Raw genomic sequence first — 22,731 nt, 5'->3', positions numbered from 1 at the left:
CATGACTTTCTCTTCCTAAATAGGCACTTCCTCATTTTTTCAGCGGATTATATTTTCATTACAAGGAAAACCAGTCCATTACATCAGTACGGCCATAACTATTCCCATTGAAATAAACAGAGTCAGAGTTGATAGTCAAAGAAACTGCATTACAACAAAGTTTCATTACATAATTTTCTCCATAGTGCTCCAAGAAGCAGCACTACCACATGAGACGTGCAGCAGGCATCGGCTCACTCAATCCGAATAGACAGGAATCTGAAGTGGGAATGGTTGTGGTTAACACTCTAAAATAGTTAGCTCTTACAGGTAATACACACGGAAAAGTACATCTACACCCTCCTACTAACAGGAGTCTGCTATCCATCTTTAAACTGATGCCGAAGTAAATAGGTGCAAAAGTGACTTGCTTCCACCTGTTAGATACCAGAACATTGATCATCAGTAGCAGAAGAGACATCTCCGTTCACTAGCTATATTGTTTGTCTAAGATGCTATAAAGCGTAGAGCAAGTCCATTAGGTTGCCAACCTTCCTTGCCACCATAAGACATCTGCATAAATGGAAGATGCAAAACACATCCGATTTAACAAAGAAGGCATATGCTAGAAGTCTTAGCTAAAAGATGAATATTTTCATGCGTAAAATCATCCTCTGTAATGTCTTTGAACAGAAGAAAATCCAATAGGTAGTACATCTTCTGGGGCTACTCACCCAACTAACAAGCTAATAGAGACAATTTTATCAGTGAACCAGGGTGGGACCAATATGAACACTAAAGTCAGTCTTTCTAAACACAAAAGTGTTAGCTCACGTCGTAAAGGAAATATGTATATATATATATGTTTCTATCAGTAAACAAGAAAAAAGTTATGTCATAAATGAAAATATAAAATGATCATTCAACATTTCACATTGCAACTCAAGCCACTGATTTAGGCTTCTTACAAAATATATGTTGTACAAGTCCATGTTTTACTTTGAGCACTTATTTTTCCTTTCAATTATATCCTCAGCGCAACTTAAAAGCTTCAGAAAATCACAACCATGTGGATAAGTTCATCATTCTAAAGCACAGTTCATTATTCTAAAAGAACGAATTCCATCCCATCTCATCCCATTGACACACCCAAAATAATAGGGAAACTTGGGAAGTCTTGCAACAGAAAAAATAATTCAATATAAAATTTCAAAAGAATGTAAACCAATCTACCATCGTAAACGCCACACTAAGCTATCCATAGTTGACTGTTATGATTTTCATAATCAAAAACATACTTCACTCTTTGACACATGAGTAACAGTTAAGAGAAAGTACAACAGTGTCATGACGAATATAATATGAAACCTTGCAGGACACAATGCAGATAGCATTATGATGCCCTGTTGTAGGCAGGTTGGTTGCATCATTATGAAGCCATGGTAGGCAGATAGATGGTAATGCATCTCCAATGAGGCTAACAAACTGAAATGGGCGACATTTGCTCTACTTCAGTGAAGAAGTTATGATCTGACTCCAACACCAAATCCGTTTCCCCGTCTCTTGCCCGCTTTTCATAGAAAATAAATAAATAGAGAAAGTACATGCTTATAAACAAACCCAATAGCTGCCATGCCAAATCAATATTTAATTTTGCGCATCAATAACAACCTTGATGCTGATGGATCCCAAGATGACAAAGGTATAGCTTAAATTCCAGTAGCATGCCCAAAAAACAGAAAAAGTGCCCCAAAAGTCCCAATGAATCATGAAACATATAGGAAAAAAACTCATCAAACAACTACAAACATTTTTCTATAAGTATCAAACAACTTTATATATTGAGAAATATTTATTACATGATATAGAAAGTAGAAAGTAGAAAGTAGAAAGTAGAAAGTAAAAGAACTCAATAGGCCTAGCATGTTGATGCATAGTAGCATTTCCATAATATATAAAATCCATTCATTGGTTTCGCCTTATCATTGCTAACATTGTCAAAGTAACAAGCAAGTATCCCTAACTAGCATTTCCAAAACACAGGAAGATAGAGTGGGGGATAAGCGATATGCTGACTACCCCAGAAAATGTGGCCGCAAGAAAGCAACAAAAATGAAGCAAGGAAGGGACCAAGTAAGATATAGAAAATTGAACGTTTTCTCGAAAGGAAAACTTCCAAAATGGCTTACGGCTTTCACAGAAAAGGATACGGGCGATGAGACAGATGCATTGTAATGAAGCAACTTCCAACCAACAAGTTAGCTTCAAACACCCAATTGAGAATCTTGAAAGAGTTCCACAAGCTAGAAAAGAGAACAGCACCATGGCTCTTAAAAGTTTTATATCCATACTTGTCCAAAAGACACTTCTTTAACTAAAGTTGTAAGGGAGGAAGGCTTAGTAGCTAGTAAAGGGGAGGTATACGTAAAGCAAAGGTTTTTTTTTTTTTTTCCACTTTTTCAGAAGAAATTGAGGGGTTACTCCACATCGATCATCATTTACCACAATATACCAGACTTTTTGAGCCTTTAAACTACAATCATCTAGACTTGGCACAAAGCAACACAAACTATGGTCAAATGCATCCTTTCAAGTGGTAAGGGATCAAATTCATTGCTCCCCAACAATCACAAAACAGTCATTACTTTGTAGCAGAGTCAAAATGCTTCAATCCACATGAGGTTGTCCACATAAAAATACCAATTCCAGCAAATTCCCAAAAGTCTACAACTCTAAGCAAAACCAATCGAATATAATTGTAATGGATGACAAGAAGTTTTAGCCGCACCTCAAACTTTCAAGAGCTGCATTTTGTTGGAAAACGCGATGGCAATCCAATCAGGCACCGCCGCCGACCACTGCAGCTGGTTAATCTCCGACCCAGCGGAGTATACCGACATCGGATCGATTCCATTGGGGCCAGCTACCGTGGGCAGCTCCCAAATGAGGGCCTGAGTATCATCCCCCGCCGAGCAAATATGCCTGGCACTCTGGGGCGCCCAAGAGATTGCATTCACGCTAGCTGCATGCCTCTCAAGCTCCGCCACCGGGATCGTCGGCGACCGTATATCCAAAATCACGACCTTGTTGCTGTCCATCAGAATCGTCGCCATATACCTCAGGTCCTGCTTATTCCAGGCCAGCCTCAGAAGCGGTGTATCGGGCAGAGGGCTCTCGTAGATTATGGTGGAGTGCTCCTTGTCCCGGAGATCGAAGATCCGAACCGATCCGTCGGCGGAGACGGAGGCGAAAATCCTAGCCTCCCCCCAAGCGATGTCATATACCTCCTTGTCGTGGGCGATGAGCTGGGTCTCAACGACGCCCTTGTCGACGTCCCAGATGGTGCAGGTGGTGTCGATGCTGGAGGTGCCAACGCGCCTGGGTTCGATGTCGTTCCAGTCGAAGGAGGTCAGCGGGGCGCAAAACTCGGAGGACTTGCTGTTGTTGAGAACTGAGAGGGGCTCAACGGAGTGGTCACGTAGGTCCCAGAGGCGGAGGAAGTCGCCGGAGGAGGCAAGGAGGTTAGGGTTGGAGGGGTGGAACATGAGCTTGGTGGGCGGATAGGGATGATCGAATGAGAGAGAAGGGAGGTGGGGCTTGATGGTCAAGGCGTCCGGGTCGAAAGAAAGAATATCGACACGATTGTTGTAGGTCTCAAGGAAGCTGCCGATGGCGACGCGATAGGGGGAGTTGGAGATGGCCAAGGAGTACAGTGGGTAAGGGGATTCGTAGGTTATGGAATTCGAGTGTTTCATCAGGGACTCTTGGCTCGAATGCTCCATATTTTTTCCTCGCTCGTTTCTAGTTTTTTCACTCTTAAGAGTTTTCTCGAGAAAATGAGGGAAAGCTTTTAGCTATAGAGTTCTGTTTGGGTTTCATTTCCGGGAAAGTGGGGAAAGATATAGCGGGGAAGAAACTTGACTTTGGACTTTTCGGGGTTGGACTGGCTGCTGCTCATAATAGGCAGGCCCAACTCTGAGTCACACGTGAACTGACTGACATCTTTGAATTTGGTTTTCTAATACTACTAGTCGTTGGATCAACCGCGACGACTTTTTAGATTCATCCACTAAAGCTTGTTTGGTAACGTAATTGAGATGCAATGAGGTTTTAACAAAAAGGGTTTGGCTATTCCTTAACCCCACACATTACACACTATAATTTTTTTTATACTATACACACAATTTTTTTATTTTTTTAAAAAATTTTGACTTTATTTTTCTTAAAATATTTGAATTTTTCTATTTATCCTCCATATACCACATATTTGATAAGAACAAAAATTAAAAAATAATAAAAATAATATGGTATGATACCTAACCTTTATAAAAAAGGTCTTGGTTCGATCATCTCTCCAAGTCTTTCAATATTTAAAAAAAAAATTAACTACATTTATAATTAGTGAAATAAATGTAGTTAATTTCTTTTTCAAATAAGATTAATTCATAATAAATTGTGGGTATTGATGAGGTCACATTATACATCAATTTTTTATTTTTTACTTTTGAAAAAAGATGGATAAAGGTGTCATAATTATTAATTACTTTAAAAAGTGTCATAATTGCAAATATTTATAAATGTCACCTTTTGTCGCTATCTTTGGAGAATAAAATTTTAGAGAAATGCTAAAATTTACATATTGACATAGTTTAATACGATATGTTAAATTGTAAAGTCATTTTTATTATAAAGTAGATCTAACGTATCATATAAAATTATGTCAATTTGTAAATTTACTTTTGATAGATGTACCAATACAAACTTTGCATTCTATGTTTTGAATAAAAAAAATTAGGTGCTTGATGTTTTGAAAATATATAATAGCTTTCTTAGTTTACTGCAACGATTAGACAGAAATAAGAATTGGCTCTAATCCAACGCCTCTCTGGTTGAACTTTTCTTCTCTCTCAATTTTAATTAAAAAACTTTATATAGAGTCGACTGTGTAGAGTTGGGAGGTAATCATTAGGCATTAGGTCCCACTTTCTCCCGTTCTTCCTCCCTCTTTCTATCCCCGTCCTTTTCTCAACAAATGGCTTGACAACTCCTTTCTCTCCTCTCTCCTTGGAGTTCGTCCATTCGTTGGGTGATCAGGGTTGACCGACCGATGTCATCCCTTTAATTATTGCATTACAATGGCTATCAATGCTACCAAAACATGAAGTTGCTTCAAACTCCCCGTGTTAGGTTTTGAAAAGAAAAACAAACACTGCATCTGCCCTCACCCTTTGCTAAAAGATTCAAGCAAGCACACAAGAACAACAATTCCTAAAGGTGAAGTTTTTATTGTGCATTATCATTTCTTCAACAATTTTGAAAACCCCCTCCTTGAAAATCTGCATTATTGCAAGCAGTTCAGTCACATCTCTGGAGTTCTCTATATTTTTTACTATCAATGAAGCACTTCATGCAACCAAGGAACCTAATCTTGAGGAAGACACATTCCATGGACCCACTATCCACAAAACTGCAACCAGTGACAAGTTCAAGCCTCCACTTGACGATTAGAGGTCAGCCACGAGCATAGCCTCACTTCAACCACCCATCATCAAAGCACTTCATTAATTCCTACATCTTTGTGTCTGTCTCTACAAGCTACTTTGTCTCATTCCCCAGCCAATGCCTCCTCCCTTTACTCTATCTCCCTCTCTCATGCATTTATTTACCTTTCATCATGCTTGAACTCATTTCAACAATTGTGAAATCTTTATCAACTTTCTACTGCTGGATTTGATTTCTTTTCCTGTGATTCGATTGTTCATGATGTAATCCACATACCAAATTGAGCGGTGGAGGATTTGGAGACCCACATTGGTAGTAGTGGGAGGGGCAATGCGATCGGGCAGAAGTAAGGCGTGGAAAGGAACACGGAGCTATGCTTTATTTGTCAAATGTCGTGTTTTAAAAAAAAAAAAAAATTATTGATGCCGACGTCAGCCGGTTGCGCGGCAGTTACACCCTACGCTTGTACCTAGCAGAATTGAAGTATCAATATCATTGCCATATTCACTTTGGTCAAGCATGAGTAACATGCTAATTTTAGCTTTCTCATGTCAATATAGTTTTCAATTTGCCCTTTCATGTTTCAGGGCCACAAGAAAACTATTTACATAAATCTAAATTGAACACACTTGTTTCATTCAAGAAGCATACATTTTTCACAATATTCAAAAAGTAGCCATTTCATCAACTTGGATGGTCGGTTTTGAGAAATTGAAGCCATGAACTCACGGTCACAGTGCCACCGCAAACATGAACTCACAATCATAGTGCAAACATAAACTCAATCACGGTGATCAAACATTGGATATAATAAATTCATGTATAGGGTATGTTGCTAAGTTTCATAATAAATATTGTGGCATGGAAGCAAACTAAGAGCGGTCTGAGAGTATCTACCAAAAGTGTGTTGGGTGAGAACATTGAGAAGTTTGTAAGAGAGAGAGAGAGAGAGAGAGAGAGAGAGAGAGAGAGATGGCATTGGGATGACTAGGCGGATGGGTCTCACCATGGACTACTGAATGGAGAGCTGAGAGAGGTTTGTTAGTGAGAGATAAGAGAGAAACAAAAATGAGGAGAAAATTGAAATGAAGAATAAATGGGAGGCTTGGTATATTAAACCAATTTGCGTCATATTCATTAATCTTTTTCTAACATATAGATACAAAACAACAACTTTTAACTTACTTAACTTAAATGACCTTATTTTATATAAAAATAAAATAATTGGTTGGTTCACCTACTTGAACACAACTTCAATCGGAACTGAACCAGTAAAGTTGGTTTCCATCTATTTCAATTGTTGGTTGACCGGGTTTCTACCAATTTTGACCCATTCTAGTCGGTCCTGTTGGTTACCATTCACCCTTACCCTAAAGTAGTTTAGGGTTTCTATCCGAGACTTTATTTTATGTTCAGTTCATAGATCAACACCTTAAATTAGGATAGGGTCACGGATCAACACCTTAAATTAGGTTTGGGGTTCATTATGATACCCCTAATCTAATTTATTTTGGGGTATCAACTTTGAAACCCCAAAAAAGTCTTGGATTGAGACCCTAATCTAGTTTGGGTGATTTTTGTATGATTTTAATTTATGTGATTTTTGCATCATGTCATGTGTTTGATTGTTTGTCGGGTCAATGGATAATGATGATTTTATATCAAGTCCTAATACTAGCACTAGTGCTACCTGTCCTACACCTACTCTTAATCTAATTTATTTTGGAGTTTCAAAAACAGTATCGGATTGAGACCCTAATCTAGTTTTTTTCTTATAATATTATATTTTGTTAAAAAAAAATTATTTAATTAATGAGATTTCTTTTAGGGAATTAATTTCTTTTGAAATAAGAGGAAATAAGAACTTAAATTGAATTTCCTGCTTAAGTATTTTAGTAGAAATTCATTCTTCTATAACAGAGAAAGGGTATGATAAAGCAAGAAATGGATTTACCAGTATTACTTTGGTACTAATGTTTTTTACTAAAATAAATGTTTTTTTTATAGCAAATTCTATTATTGCATATATGTGCATTAGATAATTTATAATTTATTTTTAATTTTGTTCCATTGGCTTGGGATAATATTTCTTTTATTTTTTTCAGAATATTTAAAACGTATTAATCCAAATTGGATACAATTTAAATATGCTCATGTGTCTAATACGACTATCAGGGTAAAAGAAAAGTCTTGATTAATAGAAATGATAACTTCAGTATACCATTTTAGAAGATTTATTTTATCAAGAATGTTAATAAAATTATCTACCTAATCTTTAATAACTATTGTTGAACATTCTCATTGTTCTTTATTAAGAGTATTAATGTTATTTTCTATTTTTAATAATATAATTTCTTATAATAATTGTTCATTTGAAACTTCTAATTTAAAATTAGATGTCTTCATATTTTTGATCTCTTGTTTTATTTTATTAATTTCTTGTTGTAAGTCTTGTAGTGTAACCTTTTGTTTTTCAGTTTTAAATCTACTTACTATTTCTGAAAAATTATAAGGTGCGGATACTGAAGTAGTATGATTAGTTTTTGTATCAAAAGTAGGTTTTAGTTTTACTAAATAATCTTTTCTTAATTGTGGAATACTAATTTTATCAATTAATTCTAAGATAATATATTCTTGTTTTAAAAAAACATTAATGATTTTGTTATAAGTACAATTATCTTTATTTAAGCAGTAACAAACATGAGTATCATTGTGATGACCCGCTTTCACGTGTTTTTTTTTTTCACTGAAGGGTTGTTTTTATTTTAATTAATATATTAGTTTATTTATTTTAATTTATTGCATTTTAAAATTGGTTTTTAATTTATTTGATGTTGTGTTTTATTTATTTTAGTCGTTTTGCGGTTTTTAATCTCTTTCTTGGCGGTTTTGTTTTATTTTCCCGGAGTGAGGATTAGACCTCATTTCTTTCCTACATTTCTTTTTCCCTTTTTCCTTTTTCCCTTTTTCTATTTTCTTTTTCTTTTTCTTTTTTCTTTCTTTTTCTTTTTCTTTTATTCTTCCTTTTCTTTTTCTTCTTCCCGCGTTCCGTCCGTCTCTCTCTCTCTCTCTCTCTCTCTCTCTCTCTCTCTCTCTCTCTCTCTCTCTCTCTCTCTCTCTCTCTCTCTCTCTCTCCCACGCCGTAACCCAGCTCAGCCCCTCGACCCACCGCCGTCCAGCCGCCGTGCGGTATACCGCCCCCACCGGTCAAAGCCTCTCCCTCCGGCGCACCACCCCACCGAATCTCAGCCCCATCCGGCCAGCCGTTTGGCCGGAAAACGCCCTTGAAGCCCCACGGATTTTTGCCCCGATCCGCCGCCGTCGCTCCACCTCCGGCTACCACCTCTTCACCACTTCATCACCGGTCCCTTGCCGTCCTAACCTACCCATTTTCGGCCCCTAATAGCCACCGGAACAGCTCCCACGAGCTAGCTTTCCATTTTGGGAAATCCGGCCATCAACCACCATTTCCGCCGCCACCCACGGCCAACCACCACTTCTAATAGCTTCATAATCATCTTTAGACCATACCCTATCAATCCCAAGCCTTGGTTTGTCCCCGTTCAAAAGTGGGTATTTTGCAACCCACGGCCACAGTGAAATTTCACTGTTACGTTGCTTTCCTTCCGCCGTTTGCAACGCCGCAAGCTTTCTAAAAATACCGTATAGCGCTGTAAGTATTTTCCAAACCCTATTTTCAGATTTAAATATATATTGCTCTTTCAATAATTTATTTGCTGGTTGGTTGATTCCGGACTGAGTCCGAGGAGTTCGGGGGTCGGATGGATGGAGGACAGAGTTGCTTGTTTTATTGGTTTATGTTGGTTGATTATTTTTGTGCATTGATTTAACATTTACATGGTGCATGCACGTGTGTTTTTGTTTAATTGAGAAAAGCCTGTTTATTGGCGTAAGTGGACTTACGGGTGCGTGTGTATCACGACCCCAAGCCGGGATGAGGTATTATCTCGGTGGAGCTCCTCTTGTCATTCGGGAGCGGAATAAACTGAGTGATGTCCCCTGGGCGACAACGGGAGCGGGGGCTAGGGGATGCTTGGCTACGAACGCGCCAGGCGTGGAACCGGGCATCGCTCTACGCACCGACTCTGTGGGCCTTCGCTGGTGAGGGCTAGAGGATGCTTCGTTACGAACGCGCGGGGCGCGAAACTGGGCATCACTCGTTAGGTGTCACATGCGTGGTGGTACTCTGCGGTGTGGCATTGGAGCCAGGGTGTGCGGATGACCCTAGGGGAGGTCATGGTGCATACGGATAAAATGGATAATGGTTTGAGATGGATATGGGCCAAATGTGACTTTTGGCATGATATTTGGAAATGATATGTTTTTGGGCCAAATGAGATTTTTGGCGTGTGTGGAAAAATATGATTTTATGAGTTTTGCGCATTGGCATCACTTTATGCATATTGTTTGAGTTCTATATGTTTTTATCTGGTGGTGTTTGGATTTTACTTACCTGCGGCACCATTTTTGGTTCCGTAGATTTTGGTGCAGGATTCGAGGAGGAGGAGGAGGCTGAGCCCGATGATGCGGCTCCGCCGGAGTTTTGAGTTGAAGTTATGCTTTATAGTTTGGTTTAAAACTATATTTGTGTTTTGTAATATTTTATTTATGTATGTTTTAAACAGCTTGTATTATATTAAGAAAAATTCTGGTACTTAGTTATATGACTTTCTTTATCTGCTGCGTGTTTCTTTGTGCACATATGTTGCTTTTGCACACACTTGACACTCGTCGATAGGGTGGTGACCCGGGTTGTTATCATCCGGACGTCTCGATTTCCCCGTGTCCGTGCATGGGGATTTGGGGGCATCACAGGTAGTATCAGAGCGGTTTGGCTCTGAGTAAAACCACATGTCCCATAGGTAGTACCAGAATGTTTTTAAAATTGTATTTTAAAATTTATGTTAAGTAAAGTTATTTAAGTTGTTTTATTTGTTTTGTTTGCTTTATTTGTTTGAGCTTGTTTGCTTGTTTTTATTTATTTGGTTATGTTTTTGCATGTTGGTTTCTTTTGTTTCTTGCTGTGTGGGGTTGGTTTTGTTTTTGTTGGTTTTATGATGGTTTTATTTGTTTTCTTAAAGGAGGGTCAAGAGTTGTGTTGTGGCAGGAAAAATGGGGAGACCAAGGAAATCTACTCAGGAGCCACGGGTCAATACCTCAATAGATGACTCCATAGCCGAAGCAATACGGCAGATGACGGAGTTCATGCAGCAGAATATTAGGCCACAACAGACAGGGCCTTGGCCACAACAAGGAGGACCTTGGCCACCACAAGGGGGTCCCTGGCCACAACAAGGAGGGTCTTGTCCACAGCAAGGAGGGTTTTGGCCACACCCAGGAGGTCCTTGGCCACATCAGGGAGGGTCTTGGATGTACCCAGGAGGGTCCAGTAGCATGGTGCAAGCTAGATGCACCTATGAGCGCTTCCTGGCGCATAGAACTCCACACTTCACTGGAGAAGAGGATCCACTTCAAGCTGGAAAATGGATCAAAGACCTGGAAAGAACATTTGAGGTGTGTGGATGCACCGAGGCGCAACAGGTACTCTACGCTAGCTATCTGTTGCAAGGCACTGTGTCTGATTGGTGGGATACCAAGAGGGTGATGCTGGAATCAGAATTGGGATCTTTTGCTGCTGTGACCTGGCAGCGCTTCAAGAAAGAATTTAACGACCGCTTCTTTCCCGCATCGGTAAGGAAGCAAAAGGCAAGAGAGTTCTCAAATTTGGTCCAAGGGGGCGTGACAGTGGAACAATACGCCCGGAAATTCATAGAACTTGGGCGATTTGCTCCCACCTTATCGCCACAGAGGAGATGCGAGCTGATCATTTTTAAGAGGGACTACGCCCTGATATACGCCGTATGGTGGTCAGCCATCGGATATCCACTTTTCAGGAATTAGTGGGTGTGGCCACCCTTGTAGAGCGAGAAAATAATCTGAGTATGAGCTCCCTTCCAGGACATAAGAGGCGAAGTTTTTTTGGTGAAGGAAGCAGCTCGGGTTCGCCTAAAAAATTTGTTCAGCGGACCGGAACTCAACCTCAAACGTCCTCAGGTGTTCGTATGGGAGGACGGGTGCCAATTTGTAGAGCATGTAATAGAGCTCATGAGGGCGAGTGTCGGCTGAGTAGTGGACCCCAGTGTTATCGGTGCGGCCAAGTGGAACATATTGCTCGGGAGTGCCCCGTCAGAGTTCAAGGAAGCCGTGGAGGTAGACACGATGGAAGAACCAACCCAAGACAAGCAGTGCAAGCCCGGGTTTATGCTGTCACACCCGGAGAGGTGGATGATGAGGCGCCAGCGACCCATGATGCTGGAGTAATTACAAGTATGGATTAATTTAATTTTAAGTTAGATTTAATTTTTGGTATTTTTGGTTTCTCCTTTGCTTTTTTGTTGGTTCAGGAAGAGACCGTTTGTATGAGTTTTATACTTGCACTTTGTTTGATTCCGGTGCGTCACAGTCGTTTGTATTTTCTACTTTTGCTCGGGTGTGTAATTTGGTCACGGAACTGTTGCCGAAATCTATGGTAGTGGCTCTACCCGATGGTGAAATGGTGTGGTGTTCCAAGGTTGCTTTGGGATGCCCGTTAAATTTTGAGGGAAGGTTCTTAGATGCTGATTTGGTGGTGTTTAAGCTGTTGGGTTTTGATATCATCCTCGGGATGGATTGGCTATACCGATATTCTGCGAGTATTAATTGCAGAAGTCGGATAATTAGCTTTCAGCTTCCAGATGGTGATTGTCTGGAATTTGCGGAGAGTAAATTGAAAGAAAAGCCGGTAATTATATCGGCAATTCAAGCAAAAAGGGAGATTGCATGGGGAGCGGATGCATTCTTGGTTCAGATGGTGTCCACGCCGTCTGAGAAGAAGTCTTTGGCAGACATTCCAGTTGTGGAAGAATTCTCCGATGTGTTTGTGAATGACTTGCCCGGACTACCCCCTGTGCGGGAAATGGAATTTGTTATATACTTGGAACCTGGAGCGGCTCCTGTGCATAAAACTCCTTATCGCATGGCACCGGCTAAATTAAAAGAGTTGAAAACTCAGTTGCAAGAGCTGGTAGAGAATGGATTTATTCAACCTAGTACTTCACCTTGGGGTGCACCAGTTTTCTTTGTTAAAAAGAAAGATGGAACCCTCCGTATGTGCATAGATTATCGGGAATTGAATAAGGTGACCATAAAAAATAAATATCATCTCCCGTGGATAGATGATTTATTTGATCAGCTTCAAGGAGCAGCCGTGTTCTCTAAAATTGATCTGAGGTCGGGATATTACCAGCTGAGGATCAGAGACAAGGATGTGCCTAAAACTGCCTTCAGGTCGAGGTATGGGCATTATGAATTTAAGGTGATGCCATTTGGGTTGGCTAATGCCCCTGCTGCTTTCATGGATTTAATGAATCGAGTATTTCGACCTTATCTGGATTCCTTTGTGGTAGTATTCATCGATGATATTCTGATTTATTCCCGAGATGTTGAAGAGCATGTGCATCATCTTCGTCTGGTACTTGGGAAATTGAGAGAACACCAGTTGTACGCCAAGCTCAGCAAGTGTGAATTCTGGTTAGAAGAAGTTAAATTTCTTGGGCATGTGATTTCCCGAGACGGAGTGGCTGTGGATCCTTGTAAGGTAGAAGCCATTTTGTCATGGCAGCGCCCGACTACAGTGCGCGAGATCCGGAATTTCTTGGGGCTCGACGGATACTACCGAAGATTTTTGGAGGGTTTTGCTCGCCTATTTGGACCTCTCATAGCTTTGACTCGGAAGAATACAAAATTTGTTTGGTCAGATAAGTGTGAGAGAAACTTCCAAGAATTAAAGAACAGGTTGACGACGGCACCAGTGTTAGCGCTCCCACAACCGCATAAGCCATTCGTAGTCTTCATTGATGCGTCTAAGTTTGGTTTGGGTTGTGTCCTTATACAGGAATGACGGGTTGTTGCCTATGCATCTCGTCAGCTAAAGGACCATGAGAAGAATTATTCGACGCACGATTTAGAATTGGCTGTGATTGTTTTTGCTCTCAATATCTGGCGGCACTTCTTGTATAGGGAAACTTACGAGGTATTTATGGATCACAAGAGCTTGAAGCATTTGTTTTCCCAGAAAAATCTGAACATGAGGCAGAGGCGATAGCTAGAACTAATCAGTGACTATCAGTGTGAGATCAAGTACCATCTGGGGAAGGCTAATATAGTTGCTGATGCTTTGAGCCGAAAGTCGCACTTGGAAGATGAAGCCGAGCCGTCAGAATTGGATTCGTTGCTTTGTGAGATGAGAAGGCTCCTTATTGAGAGTTCGTAGCAAGAAGAGATTTTATCTTCAGTTCTTGATATTCGGGTAACTGATTTTGAAGAATTGAAGACTCTTCAAAGGAAAGATCCAAAGTTGCTGAATATCAGAAAAAGAGTCAGAAAATCTCGAGGGCCGTTGCATTATAGCATGGATAAAGATGGGATACTTCAGTTCCGAGATCGCAGAGTGGTCCCCAAAGATTCGGAATTCAAGGAGCGGATCATGGCAGAAGCTCATGCGGCCCCTTATTCAGTTCATCCCGGCAATACAAAGATGTATCGGGACTTGAAGAAAAATTACTGGTGGGATGGAATGAAGAAGGACATTGCCTTATATGTTGAGAAGTGCCACACATGCCGTCAAGTGAAGGCCGAGCATCAAAGACCTGCAGGTATGCTCCAACCCCTCCCTATTCCTGAGTGGAAATGGGATGACATCACGATGGACTTTGTAGTGGGTTTGCCGAGAATGCCTAGTGGGAAAAATTCTGTTTGGGTGATTGTTGACCGGTTAACGAAAAGTGCTCATTTCTTGCCTGTTAATAACACCGACTCCTTGGATAAGTTGACACGCTTGTACGTGAAAGAAATAGTGCGGCTGCATGGCATACCAAAGGGTATAGTGTCGGATCGAGACCCAAGGTTTACGTCGCAGTTCTGGAAGAGTTTGCAGGCAGCTTTGGGTACTAGGTTGAAGTTCAGCACTACATATCACCCGCAGACAAACGGCCAATCAGAGAGCACCATTCAGACCCTTGAAGACATGTTGCGAGCATGTGTCATGGAATTTCAAGGGAGTTGAGAAAACCATTTGCCGCTCATCGAGTTTGCATATAATAATAGCTTCCATGCGACCATTCAGATGGCTCCCTATGAAGCTCTTTATGGGAGAAAGTGCAGGTCGCCCTTGTGTTGGGATGAAATCGGGGAGAGTAGGATAATTGGACCCGAAATAATTCAAGAGATGCAAAGCCAAGTCCGTATCATCAGAGATAAAATGGCGGCAGCTCAGAGTCGCCAGAAAAGCTATACTGATACCAGGAGGAGAGACTTATCTTTTGAAGTTGGTGATTGGGTTTATCTTAAAGTCTCTCCCATGAGAGGTGTTAAGCGTTTTGGTAAGAAGAGGAAGTTGGATCCGAGGTATGTCGGCCCTTTTCAGATTCTGGAGAAGGTAGGGTCCGTCGCCTATAGAGTTGCTTTGCCAGAGTATTTTGGAGATATTCACGATGTCTTCCACGTATCATCCCTGAAGAAGAGCTTTGGACAGCAAGAGTCACGCTTCGTCGACCCAGAGGGTATTCAGTTGCAATCGGATATCACTTATGAGGTTATTCCGTCGCAGATCATGGATTGGAAGGAGCAACAGTTGAGGTCCAAGACGATACCTCTGGTTAAGGTGGCTTGGGGAGATCCGTTAGCTCAAGACTTCTCTTGGGAGCGAGTAGCGGACATGAGGGAGCAGTACCCGTACTTGTTTGAATAATGAAGGTATGTATCTTAATCTTGGTCACAGCTGGTTTATGTGTTTTTATGTGGCTTGTTTTAAGTTGGTGGTTGATCTTGCAAATTTCGAGGACGAAATTTGTTTTTAAGGGGGGAGGATGAGATGACCCGCTTTCACGTGTTTTTTTTTTTTCACTGAAGGGTTGTTTTTATTTTAATTAATATATTAGTTTATTTATTTTAATTTATTGCGTTTTAAAATTGGTTTTTAATTTATTTGATGTTGTGTTTTATTTATTTTAGTCGTTTTGCAGTTTTTAATCTCTTTCTCGGCGGTTTTGTTTTGTTTTCCCGGAGTGAGGATTGGACCTCATTTATTTTCTACATCTCTTTTTCCCTTTTTTCTTTTTCCCTTTTTCTCTTTTCTTTTTCTTCTTTCTTTTTCTTTTTCTTTTTTCTTTCTTTTTCTTTTTCTTTTCTTCTTCTTTTTCTTTTTCTTCTTCCCGCGTTCCGTCTGTCTCTCTCTCTCTTCTCTCCCACGCCGTAACCCAGCTCAGCCCCTCGACCCACCGCCGTCTGGCCGCCGTGCGGCACACCGCCCCCACCGGTCGAAACCTCTCTCTCCGGCGCACCACCCCACCGAATCTCAGCCCCATCCGGCCAGCCGTTTGGCCGGAAAACGCCCTTGAAGCCCCACAGATTTTTGCCCCGATCCGTCGCCGTCGCTCCACCTCTGGCCATCACCTCTTCACCACTCCATCACCGGTCCCTTGCCGTCCTAACCCACCCATTTTCGGCCCCTAATAGCCACGGGAACAGCTCCCACGAGCTAGCTTTCCATTTTGGGAAATCCGGCCATCAACCACAATTTTCGCCGCCGCCCACGGCCAACCACCACTTCCAATAGCTTCATAATCATCCTTAGACCATACCATATCAATCCCAAGCCTTGGTTTGTCCCCGTTCAAAAGTGAGTATTTTACAACCCACGGCCACAGTGAAATTTTACTATTACGTTGCTTTCCTTCCGCCGTTTGCAACGCCGCAAGCTTTCTAAAAATACCGTATAGCGCTGTAAGTATTTTCCAAACCCTATTTTCAGATTTAAATATATATTACTCTTTCAATAATTTATCTGCTGGTTGGTTGATTCCGGACTGAGTCCGAGGAGTTCGGGGGTTGGATGGATGGAGGATGGAGTTGCTTTTTTATTGGTTTATGTTGGTTGATTATTTTTGTGCATTGATTTAGCATTTACATGGTGCATGCACTTGTGTTTTTGTTTAATTGAGAAAATCCTATTTATTGGCGTAAGTGGACTTACGGGTGCGTGTGTATCACTACCCCAAGCCGGGATGGGGTATTATCTCGGTGGAGCTCCTCTGGTCACTCGGGAGCGGAATAAACTGAGTGATGTCCCTTGGGTTGTCGTTGGGCGACAACGGGAGCGGGGGCTAGGGGATGCTTGGCTACAAACGCGCCGGGCGCGGAACTGTGCATCGCTCTACGCACCAACTCCGTGGCCCTTCGCTGGTGAGGGCTAGAGGATGCTTGGCTACGAACGCGCGGGGCGCGGAACTGGGCATCGCTCGTTAGGTGTCACAGGCGTGGTGGTACTCTGCGGTGTGGCACTGGAGCCAGGGTGTGCGGATAACCCCTAGGGGAGGTCATGGTGCATACGGATAAAATGGATAATGATTTGAGATGGATATGGGCCAAATGTGACTTTTGGCGTGATATTTGGAAATGATATATTTTTGGGCCAAATGAGATTTTTGGCGTGTGTGGAAAAATATGATTTTATGGGTTTTGCGCATTGGCATCACTTCATGCATATTGTTTGAGTTCTATATTTTTTATCTGGTGGTGTTTGGATTTTACTTACCTGCGGCGCCATTTTTGGTTCCGTAGATTTTGGTGCAGGATTTGAGGAGGAGGAGGAGGCTGAGCCCGAGGATGTGGCTCCGCTGGAGTTTTGAGTTGAAGTTATGCTTTATAGTTTGGTTTAAAACTATATTTGTGTTTTGTAATATTTTATTTATGTATGTTTTAAATAGCTTGTATTATATTAAGAAAAATTCTGGTACTTAGTTATATGACTTTCGTTATCCGCTGCGTGTTTCTTTGTGCACATATGTTGCTTTTGCACACACTTGGCACTCGTCGATAGGGTGGTGACCCGGGTTGTCATCATCCGGACGTCTCGATTTTCCCGTGTCCGTGCGTGGGGATTTGGGGGCGTCACAATCATCTTTTTCTGATTCACTATCAGAAAATTGTTCTGAAATGTTTGATTCTTTTAATTAATAAATTTCCTTAAAAGAATTTTATTCTTCTTCACTTGAAGGTGTTATAAAGATATTTAATAATTTTTTTTCTTAATGTTTCAAGTATGTCCAATTCATTAATTTGTTGTTTTACTCTATAATATGACTAATTTTTCCACATTTATAAGAAACAATTTGTTTTTTCTTTTTTATTATATTTGTTTGTATTTTTTATTGGTTTATTATAAATTTGTTTATCTTTTGCCTTTTTATAAGGTTGTTTTATATTTTCCTTTTTTGTTAGAAAATCCTTATAAATTCTTATGTCTTCTAGAATGAGGCAATAATGAAGCATAATTAAACTATTCACAAAAGATACCCAATTCTTTCTTAAAAAATTTATTTTCTTTATCCATTTGATTTTTTAATCTTAAATCATTCAATATAGTTAAACAAGTTTTATTAATAGTAGTTATTAGTATCACCATATGTAAGATTAATAAAATCAATTGTACCATTTGATTTTACTAATGATTCTTTTCTTTTTGGGTGAAGTAATAAGGAAGTCTAGTTATAAACTTTTTCTTTTTTATATTATGAATGAAATGTTATGCCATTTAGATAAAAAAAAAAAAAATGCACCTAGCAAATCTTAAAATATTATTAATGAAATATTTACTCATTTCACTCACTTTTCAATAGTTTGTATAAATGATGTATTAATTTTTTTCTTCACCCATTGAATAACATTAGAAACATTTAAATACGTTTGCCTAAATTATTAAACAAAATAGATTAGTTGTTTCCTCACCAAAAATAAAATTATTCCAAAACAAAATTAGATTCATTGGATATGATATTTATCAAAGAACAATTATACCAATTAGTAAAGTAATAGAATTTGCTAATAAATTTTCTGATGAAATTAAAGATAAGCAACAATTATAAAGATTCTTAGGAGGTTTTAATTATGTTCTAGATTTTTATCAATCACTTAGACCATTATGTAAACCATTATTTAAAAGGTTAAAAAAGAATCCACATCTATGGACAGAGAAACATACAAATATCATAAAATATATTAAGTCTCATGTTAAGAAATTACCATAATTAGGACTCTCATCTTCTCATACTTTTAAAATCATTGAAACTAATGTATTTGATATTGGTCATGGAGGAATTATGAAACAAAAATTATCAACTAATTCTGAATAGATTATTTGATTCTATTGAGGATGTTGGATTCCTGTCCAAAAGAATTAAAGTACCATTAAAAAAGAAATTATAACTATTGTATTATACATTTCTAAATTTCAAGATAATTTATTAAATCAAAAGTTTTTACTAAAAATAGATTGCAAATCAGCTAAGAAAGTTTTGATCAAAGATGTAAAAAACCTAGCTGCTAGCAAATATTTGATAGATGGTAAATTATATTAAGTATTTTTTAATTTGATATCGAACATATTAAAGGAGAATTTAATTTTCTTCCTGATTTTCTATCCTTTAGGGAAAATCATATCATCCTCAAAATCAAGAGTAAAGTCTAAGGGCTCGTTTGGTTGTTAGACTAAATTGAGCTCTTAGTTCAGTTCAGTCTAATTTTAAGCTGAGTCTAACATCTAAACACATAACTCTCAAATTATTAAATCTATTTTAATTCAAAACCTCTTTATACGTTGGATCCACAATATTTTTCAACTTAACGCCTCTTTATATGTGGGACCCATAACTTTTTTCAACTTCTCATAAATAGGACTAAACTTATCTTAACATCTAAACATATTTAAACTCATTTTAGATGGGCCCAATATAACTCACTCTACTAACTCAATTTACTATTATTCATAAAGAACGCAACTTAGCTCAACATCCAAACGCAGCCTAAATCCTCATATGCTAGGCCACCATCTCCTTCATATCCTTACCTTGTCCTTCTGTAACTCTGAAACCATATACTGTGTTGGGAGCATTACTACAACTAATTAGGTCATCCTACAACTCATTCTTACCGTTAGCTTATTCAAAATTACCAACATATTCCAAAGCTATTTCTGCTTTTTCTTCTATTCATTCTCATATTATTAGTCCTCCACTCTTATCTCAACTTTCTGCATCTTCTATTATTATTAAGACTCACTGGTATCCAACCTTCCTAATTGAGTCTGAAAATTAATCACCTGTTTGATCTCCTAAAATTACTTGATGCATTTCTCTTGCTAGATTGACATTATATTCCACAAAATATTAAGAAAATCCAACGTTTTTAAGAATTTACATTAGTAGACATAGATTCAATTATTCTTTTTGAAATCCCTTGCTTCCTTTAAAATTAACCTCTTCACCTACATATCCAATTATTGTCTTTTATAAAGTTACAATTAAACAACTCCTCACCCTGAAAAAATGGAGAAATAAATCTTTATTTGACAAAGAAATTTTCTCATCCTTATGAACTGACATATTATGATTATTACAATTATCAAAAGGTATAGACAACAATATTTTTAAAACAAAACAAAAATTTGCGTCATTCTTAGTTCCTATACCTTGACAAATTATAAGAGATCAAGACACTCCAATGGTTTTTACTATAGGGGGATTATCATGGACCTAAATCTCTCATTTTTCCTATCCCTCTCCAAGAAAATTTTAAAATTTTCTCATCACAAAATGATTATTCACCCGCATTAAAACATTGTCACCTCCTTCTTCTTTTCTTCCTCAAAACAAAATTAAACTAGATTAAGAATTGGAAATATATTATCAAATCTCATTCATCTTTCAATACTATTATGTTCTTAGCCCATTAAGTCTCTTCGTCAAATGGTCAAAACAATATAATTATGATCACGTTGTAAAAATATTTTTAAATATTACCAAAGCCTTTGGAGTTCTAGTTTAGTAAAATACATTTCATGCTCAATTAGCATCCATTACTAGCAAGAAGAATGTGAAAAAATTAACTGAAACAATGTCACAGGTCTCAAATAACGATGATAAAGAAAACTCACAACTGCATCAAGTCAAATGATCTCTATCACAACAAGCCACATTATCACCAGTGCAACAAGCCTCTCCTCATCATGCCAACTCATCTTTCAATCCAGCATATCTAATGGACTCTTAAGATCCGTTTGATCTAGGGCTTACAAATTATGACCCTCAAATTATTATGTAATTCCAAAAAATTATTATTTTTTCAGTTATTCAACATGATAGTTACTTTAAGGTTAAGTTTGAGTGTTAAGAAGTATTGATGTATGTTGTGAATAATAATAAAAAAGTAGATAAAAATTAATAATAAAATATTGAATAGTACTTAAAAATAATAAATTCAATTTCCATAAAAATTTAATCAAAGCTGGAATTAGAGTTTCTAATCAAAACGACAAATTAACAAACACTTGGGTTAAATATAAGATTCTCTTTATTTTGGTTACTAGATAATTTTCTTGATTAACAATCCAATCAAGGTATTGATAAATGAAAGATTAAAAGTTAAGTTCAAGTTTTACAATATTTTCTTAAGGGATTCTCTACTTTACTAGCCAAACACACATTTATAATCAATTGAGAGAAGCTTTGATAATTTTCAAGCTTTTATTGTACCTTACGTCAACAACAAATCAAGAGCAAGAGTCGCAATCTATTTTCAATTCAAATCCGACTAGTAACATAGTAAAATCAACATTTATCAACAAAATATTACATTAAACTAGAACTCAAAACAAATGAAGTCTCATTCTACAACCCAAGTTTTAAAAGTTAGCTACACATGACATCTCTATAAGCAAAAATCAATCTAAGTAAAGCCATATTAAAATCTAAGAGAAAATACTTAAATGGATGAAAACTAACGCCACCCAGCTGAAAGAGAAAAGAACAAGAATAAAATGAAGAACAAGCACCATAAATGAAAAATGAAATAAAAAAATAAACACCAACCGAATAAAATGGAGAAGAAGCTTCCGTGTCCCAAAGGAAGAAAACTAAAGAAAAACCAGAAAAATAAAAATGAGTTCGAGTGCTTGTTAATCTAGCAATGAAAATGAAAGTGTTGTCCCAGCCAAAACGTAAATGAAACTAAAAAAATGAAGAAGAAGAAGCCACCGTCCAAACGATAAAAAAAAAAAAAAAAAAAAACTGAAAGAAAATAATAGCGAGAGAGTCTCGTGTACCAAAAAAAAAAAAAAAAAAACTAGAAGAAAACGCTGCCTGGAATGAAAAAGATGCCGCCCAGCCGAACGAAAGGAAGAAAAAAAGAAAGTAAAACTAGAAAAATAAAAAAAAATGCCGAAGAAGGCCGTCTCCCCCCCAAATGTACAAAGCTAAAGAAGAAAAAAAAGGCCACCGTCCTCTGGTGCAAAACGAAAAACTAAAATTGCTAGTAAAAAAAAAAATATCCTCCTTCCCTGCTTCTGCGTGATCTGCCTTTTTCACTCCTACATTAGTTCCTGCAACAACGTTGGCGTGCTCTCTATTTTTCGTTTTTTCCCTTCTAGCCTGTAGCATTTTCTGCCTCTCCCTTTCACCCGAGCACTCCAAGCATAGCCCCACGTAGCATTTTGTCGAGACTTTTCAAGAATGCCCACTCTGTAATAAGGCATTGCATTGCTCTTCTATTATTTTTATAAATGTCCTACAGCATATTAAAAGTATATTTCTTTTAAAGATAAATATAGAATTTTATGTGTGTAAAATATTAGCATTAATTAATTTGATATTCAGTATTAAAATTTAATGTATAATTAAGTGTTAAATTTTTCTTTGATAAAATAAATTTCTTACTAAATCAACGTAATTATATATTTCTAACACTTTATTACCAACTCATCTTTCAATCCAGCATATCTAATGGACTCTTGAAATTTGTTTGATCTAGAATTTATAAATTATGACTCTTAAATTATAATATAATCCCAAAAAATTATTATTTCTTCAATTATTCAACATGACAATTACTTTAAGACAAAAATAGAAGCATTATCTCTTTAGATCCACCACCGCATAAGGACAAATGACTTTAGGCGGCCATTATTAGATTACTGTCAGAAGCATTATTGGTATCACTTATCCATTATCCGCTGATGCATAAAGACAAAAACTTTAGGCGTCCATTATTGAATTACTGTATATAAAGTTACTTTTTTAGTGCCTATGAGAAGAAATTTAAAAAAATCTCATATGAAGCCCTTTCCTCCTCTCAATTCTC

The 22,731-nt window shown here is 38.2% G+C and overlaps 1 protein-coding gene across 3 annotated transcripts; it reads right to left on the bottom strand.

The window, feature by feature from the left end:
- Nucleotides 1-78: 78 nt before the first annotated feature.
- On the bottom strand, nucleotides 79-3,936 carry LOC122313437 (protein TRANSPARENT TESTA GLABRA 1). 3 transcript variants are annotated; one of them, XM_043128434.1, is made up of 3 exons: nucleotides 2,768-3,936; nucleotides 531-552; nucleotides 79-416 (listed from the first exon to the last, which is right to left on the bottom strand). In XM_043128434.1, exon 1 carries the CDS (start codon nucleotides 3,759-3,761, stop codon nucleotides 2,769-2,771), a length of 993 nt encoding a protein of 330 aa, XP_042984368.1. In that variant the 5' UTR covers nucleotides 3,762-3,936; the 3' UTR covers nucleotides 79-416; nucleotides 531-552; nucleotide 2,768. The 3 variants fall into 3 exon arrangements, with proteins under 3 accessions (XP_042984368.1, XP_042984367.1, XP_042984370.1); XM_043128433.1 differs by lacking the exon at nucleotides 531-552 and having other exon boundaries at nucleotides 2,768-3,935; XM_043128436.1 differs by lacking the exons at nucleotides 79-416; nucleotides 531-552 and adding an exon at nucleotides 568-1,549.
- Between the last annotated feature and the right edge of the window lie 18,795 nt (nucleotides 3,937-22,731).

Source organism: Carya illinoinensis, chromosome 6 (genome assembly GCF_018687715.1).
Source record: "Carya illinoinensis cultivar Pawnee chromosome 6, C.illinoinensisPawnee_v1, whole genome shotgun sequence".
NCBI classification, from domain to species: Eukaryota; Viridiplantae; Streptophyta; class Magnoliopsida; order Fagales; family Juglandaceae; genus Carya; species Carya illinoinensis.
Note: the sequence above shows the minus strand (reverse complement) of the source record. Positions and strands in the feature narration are given on the sequence as shown.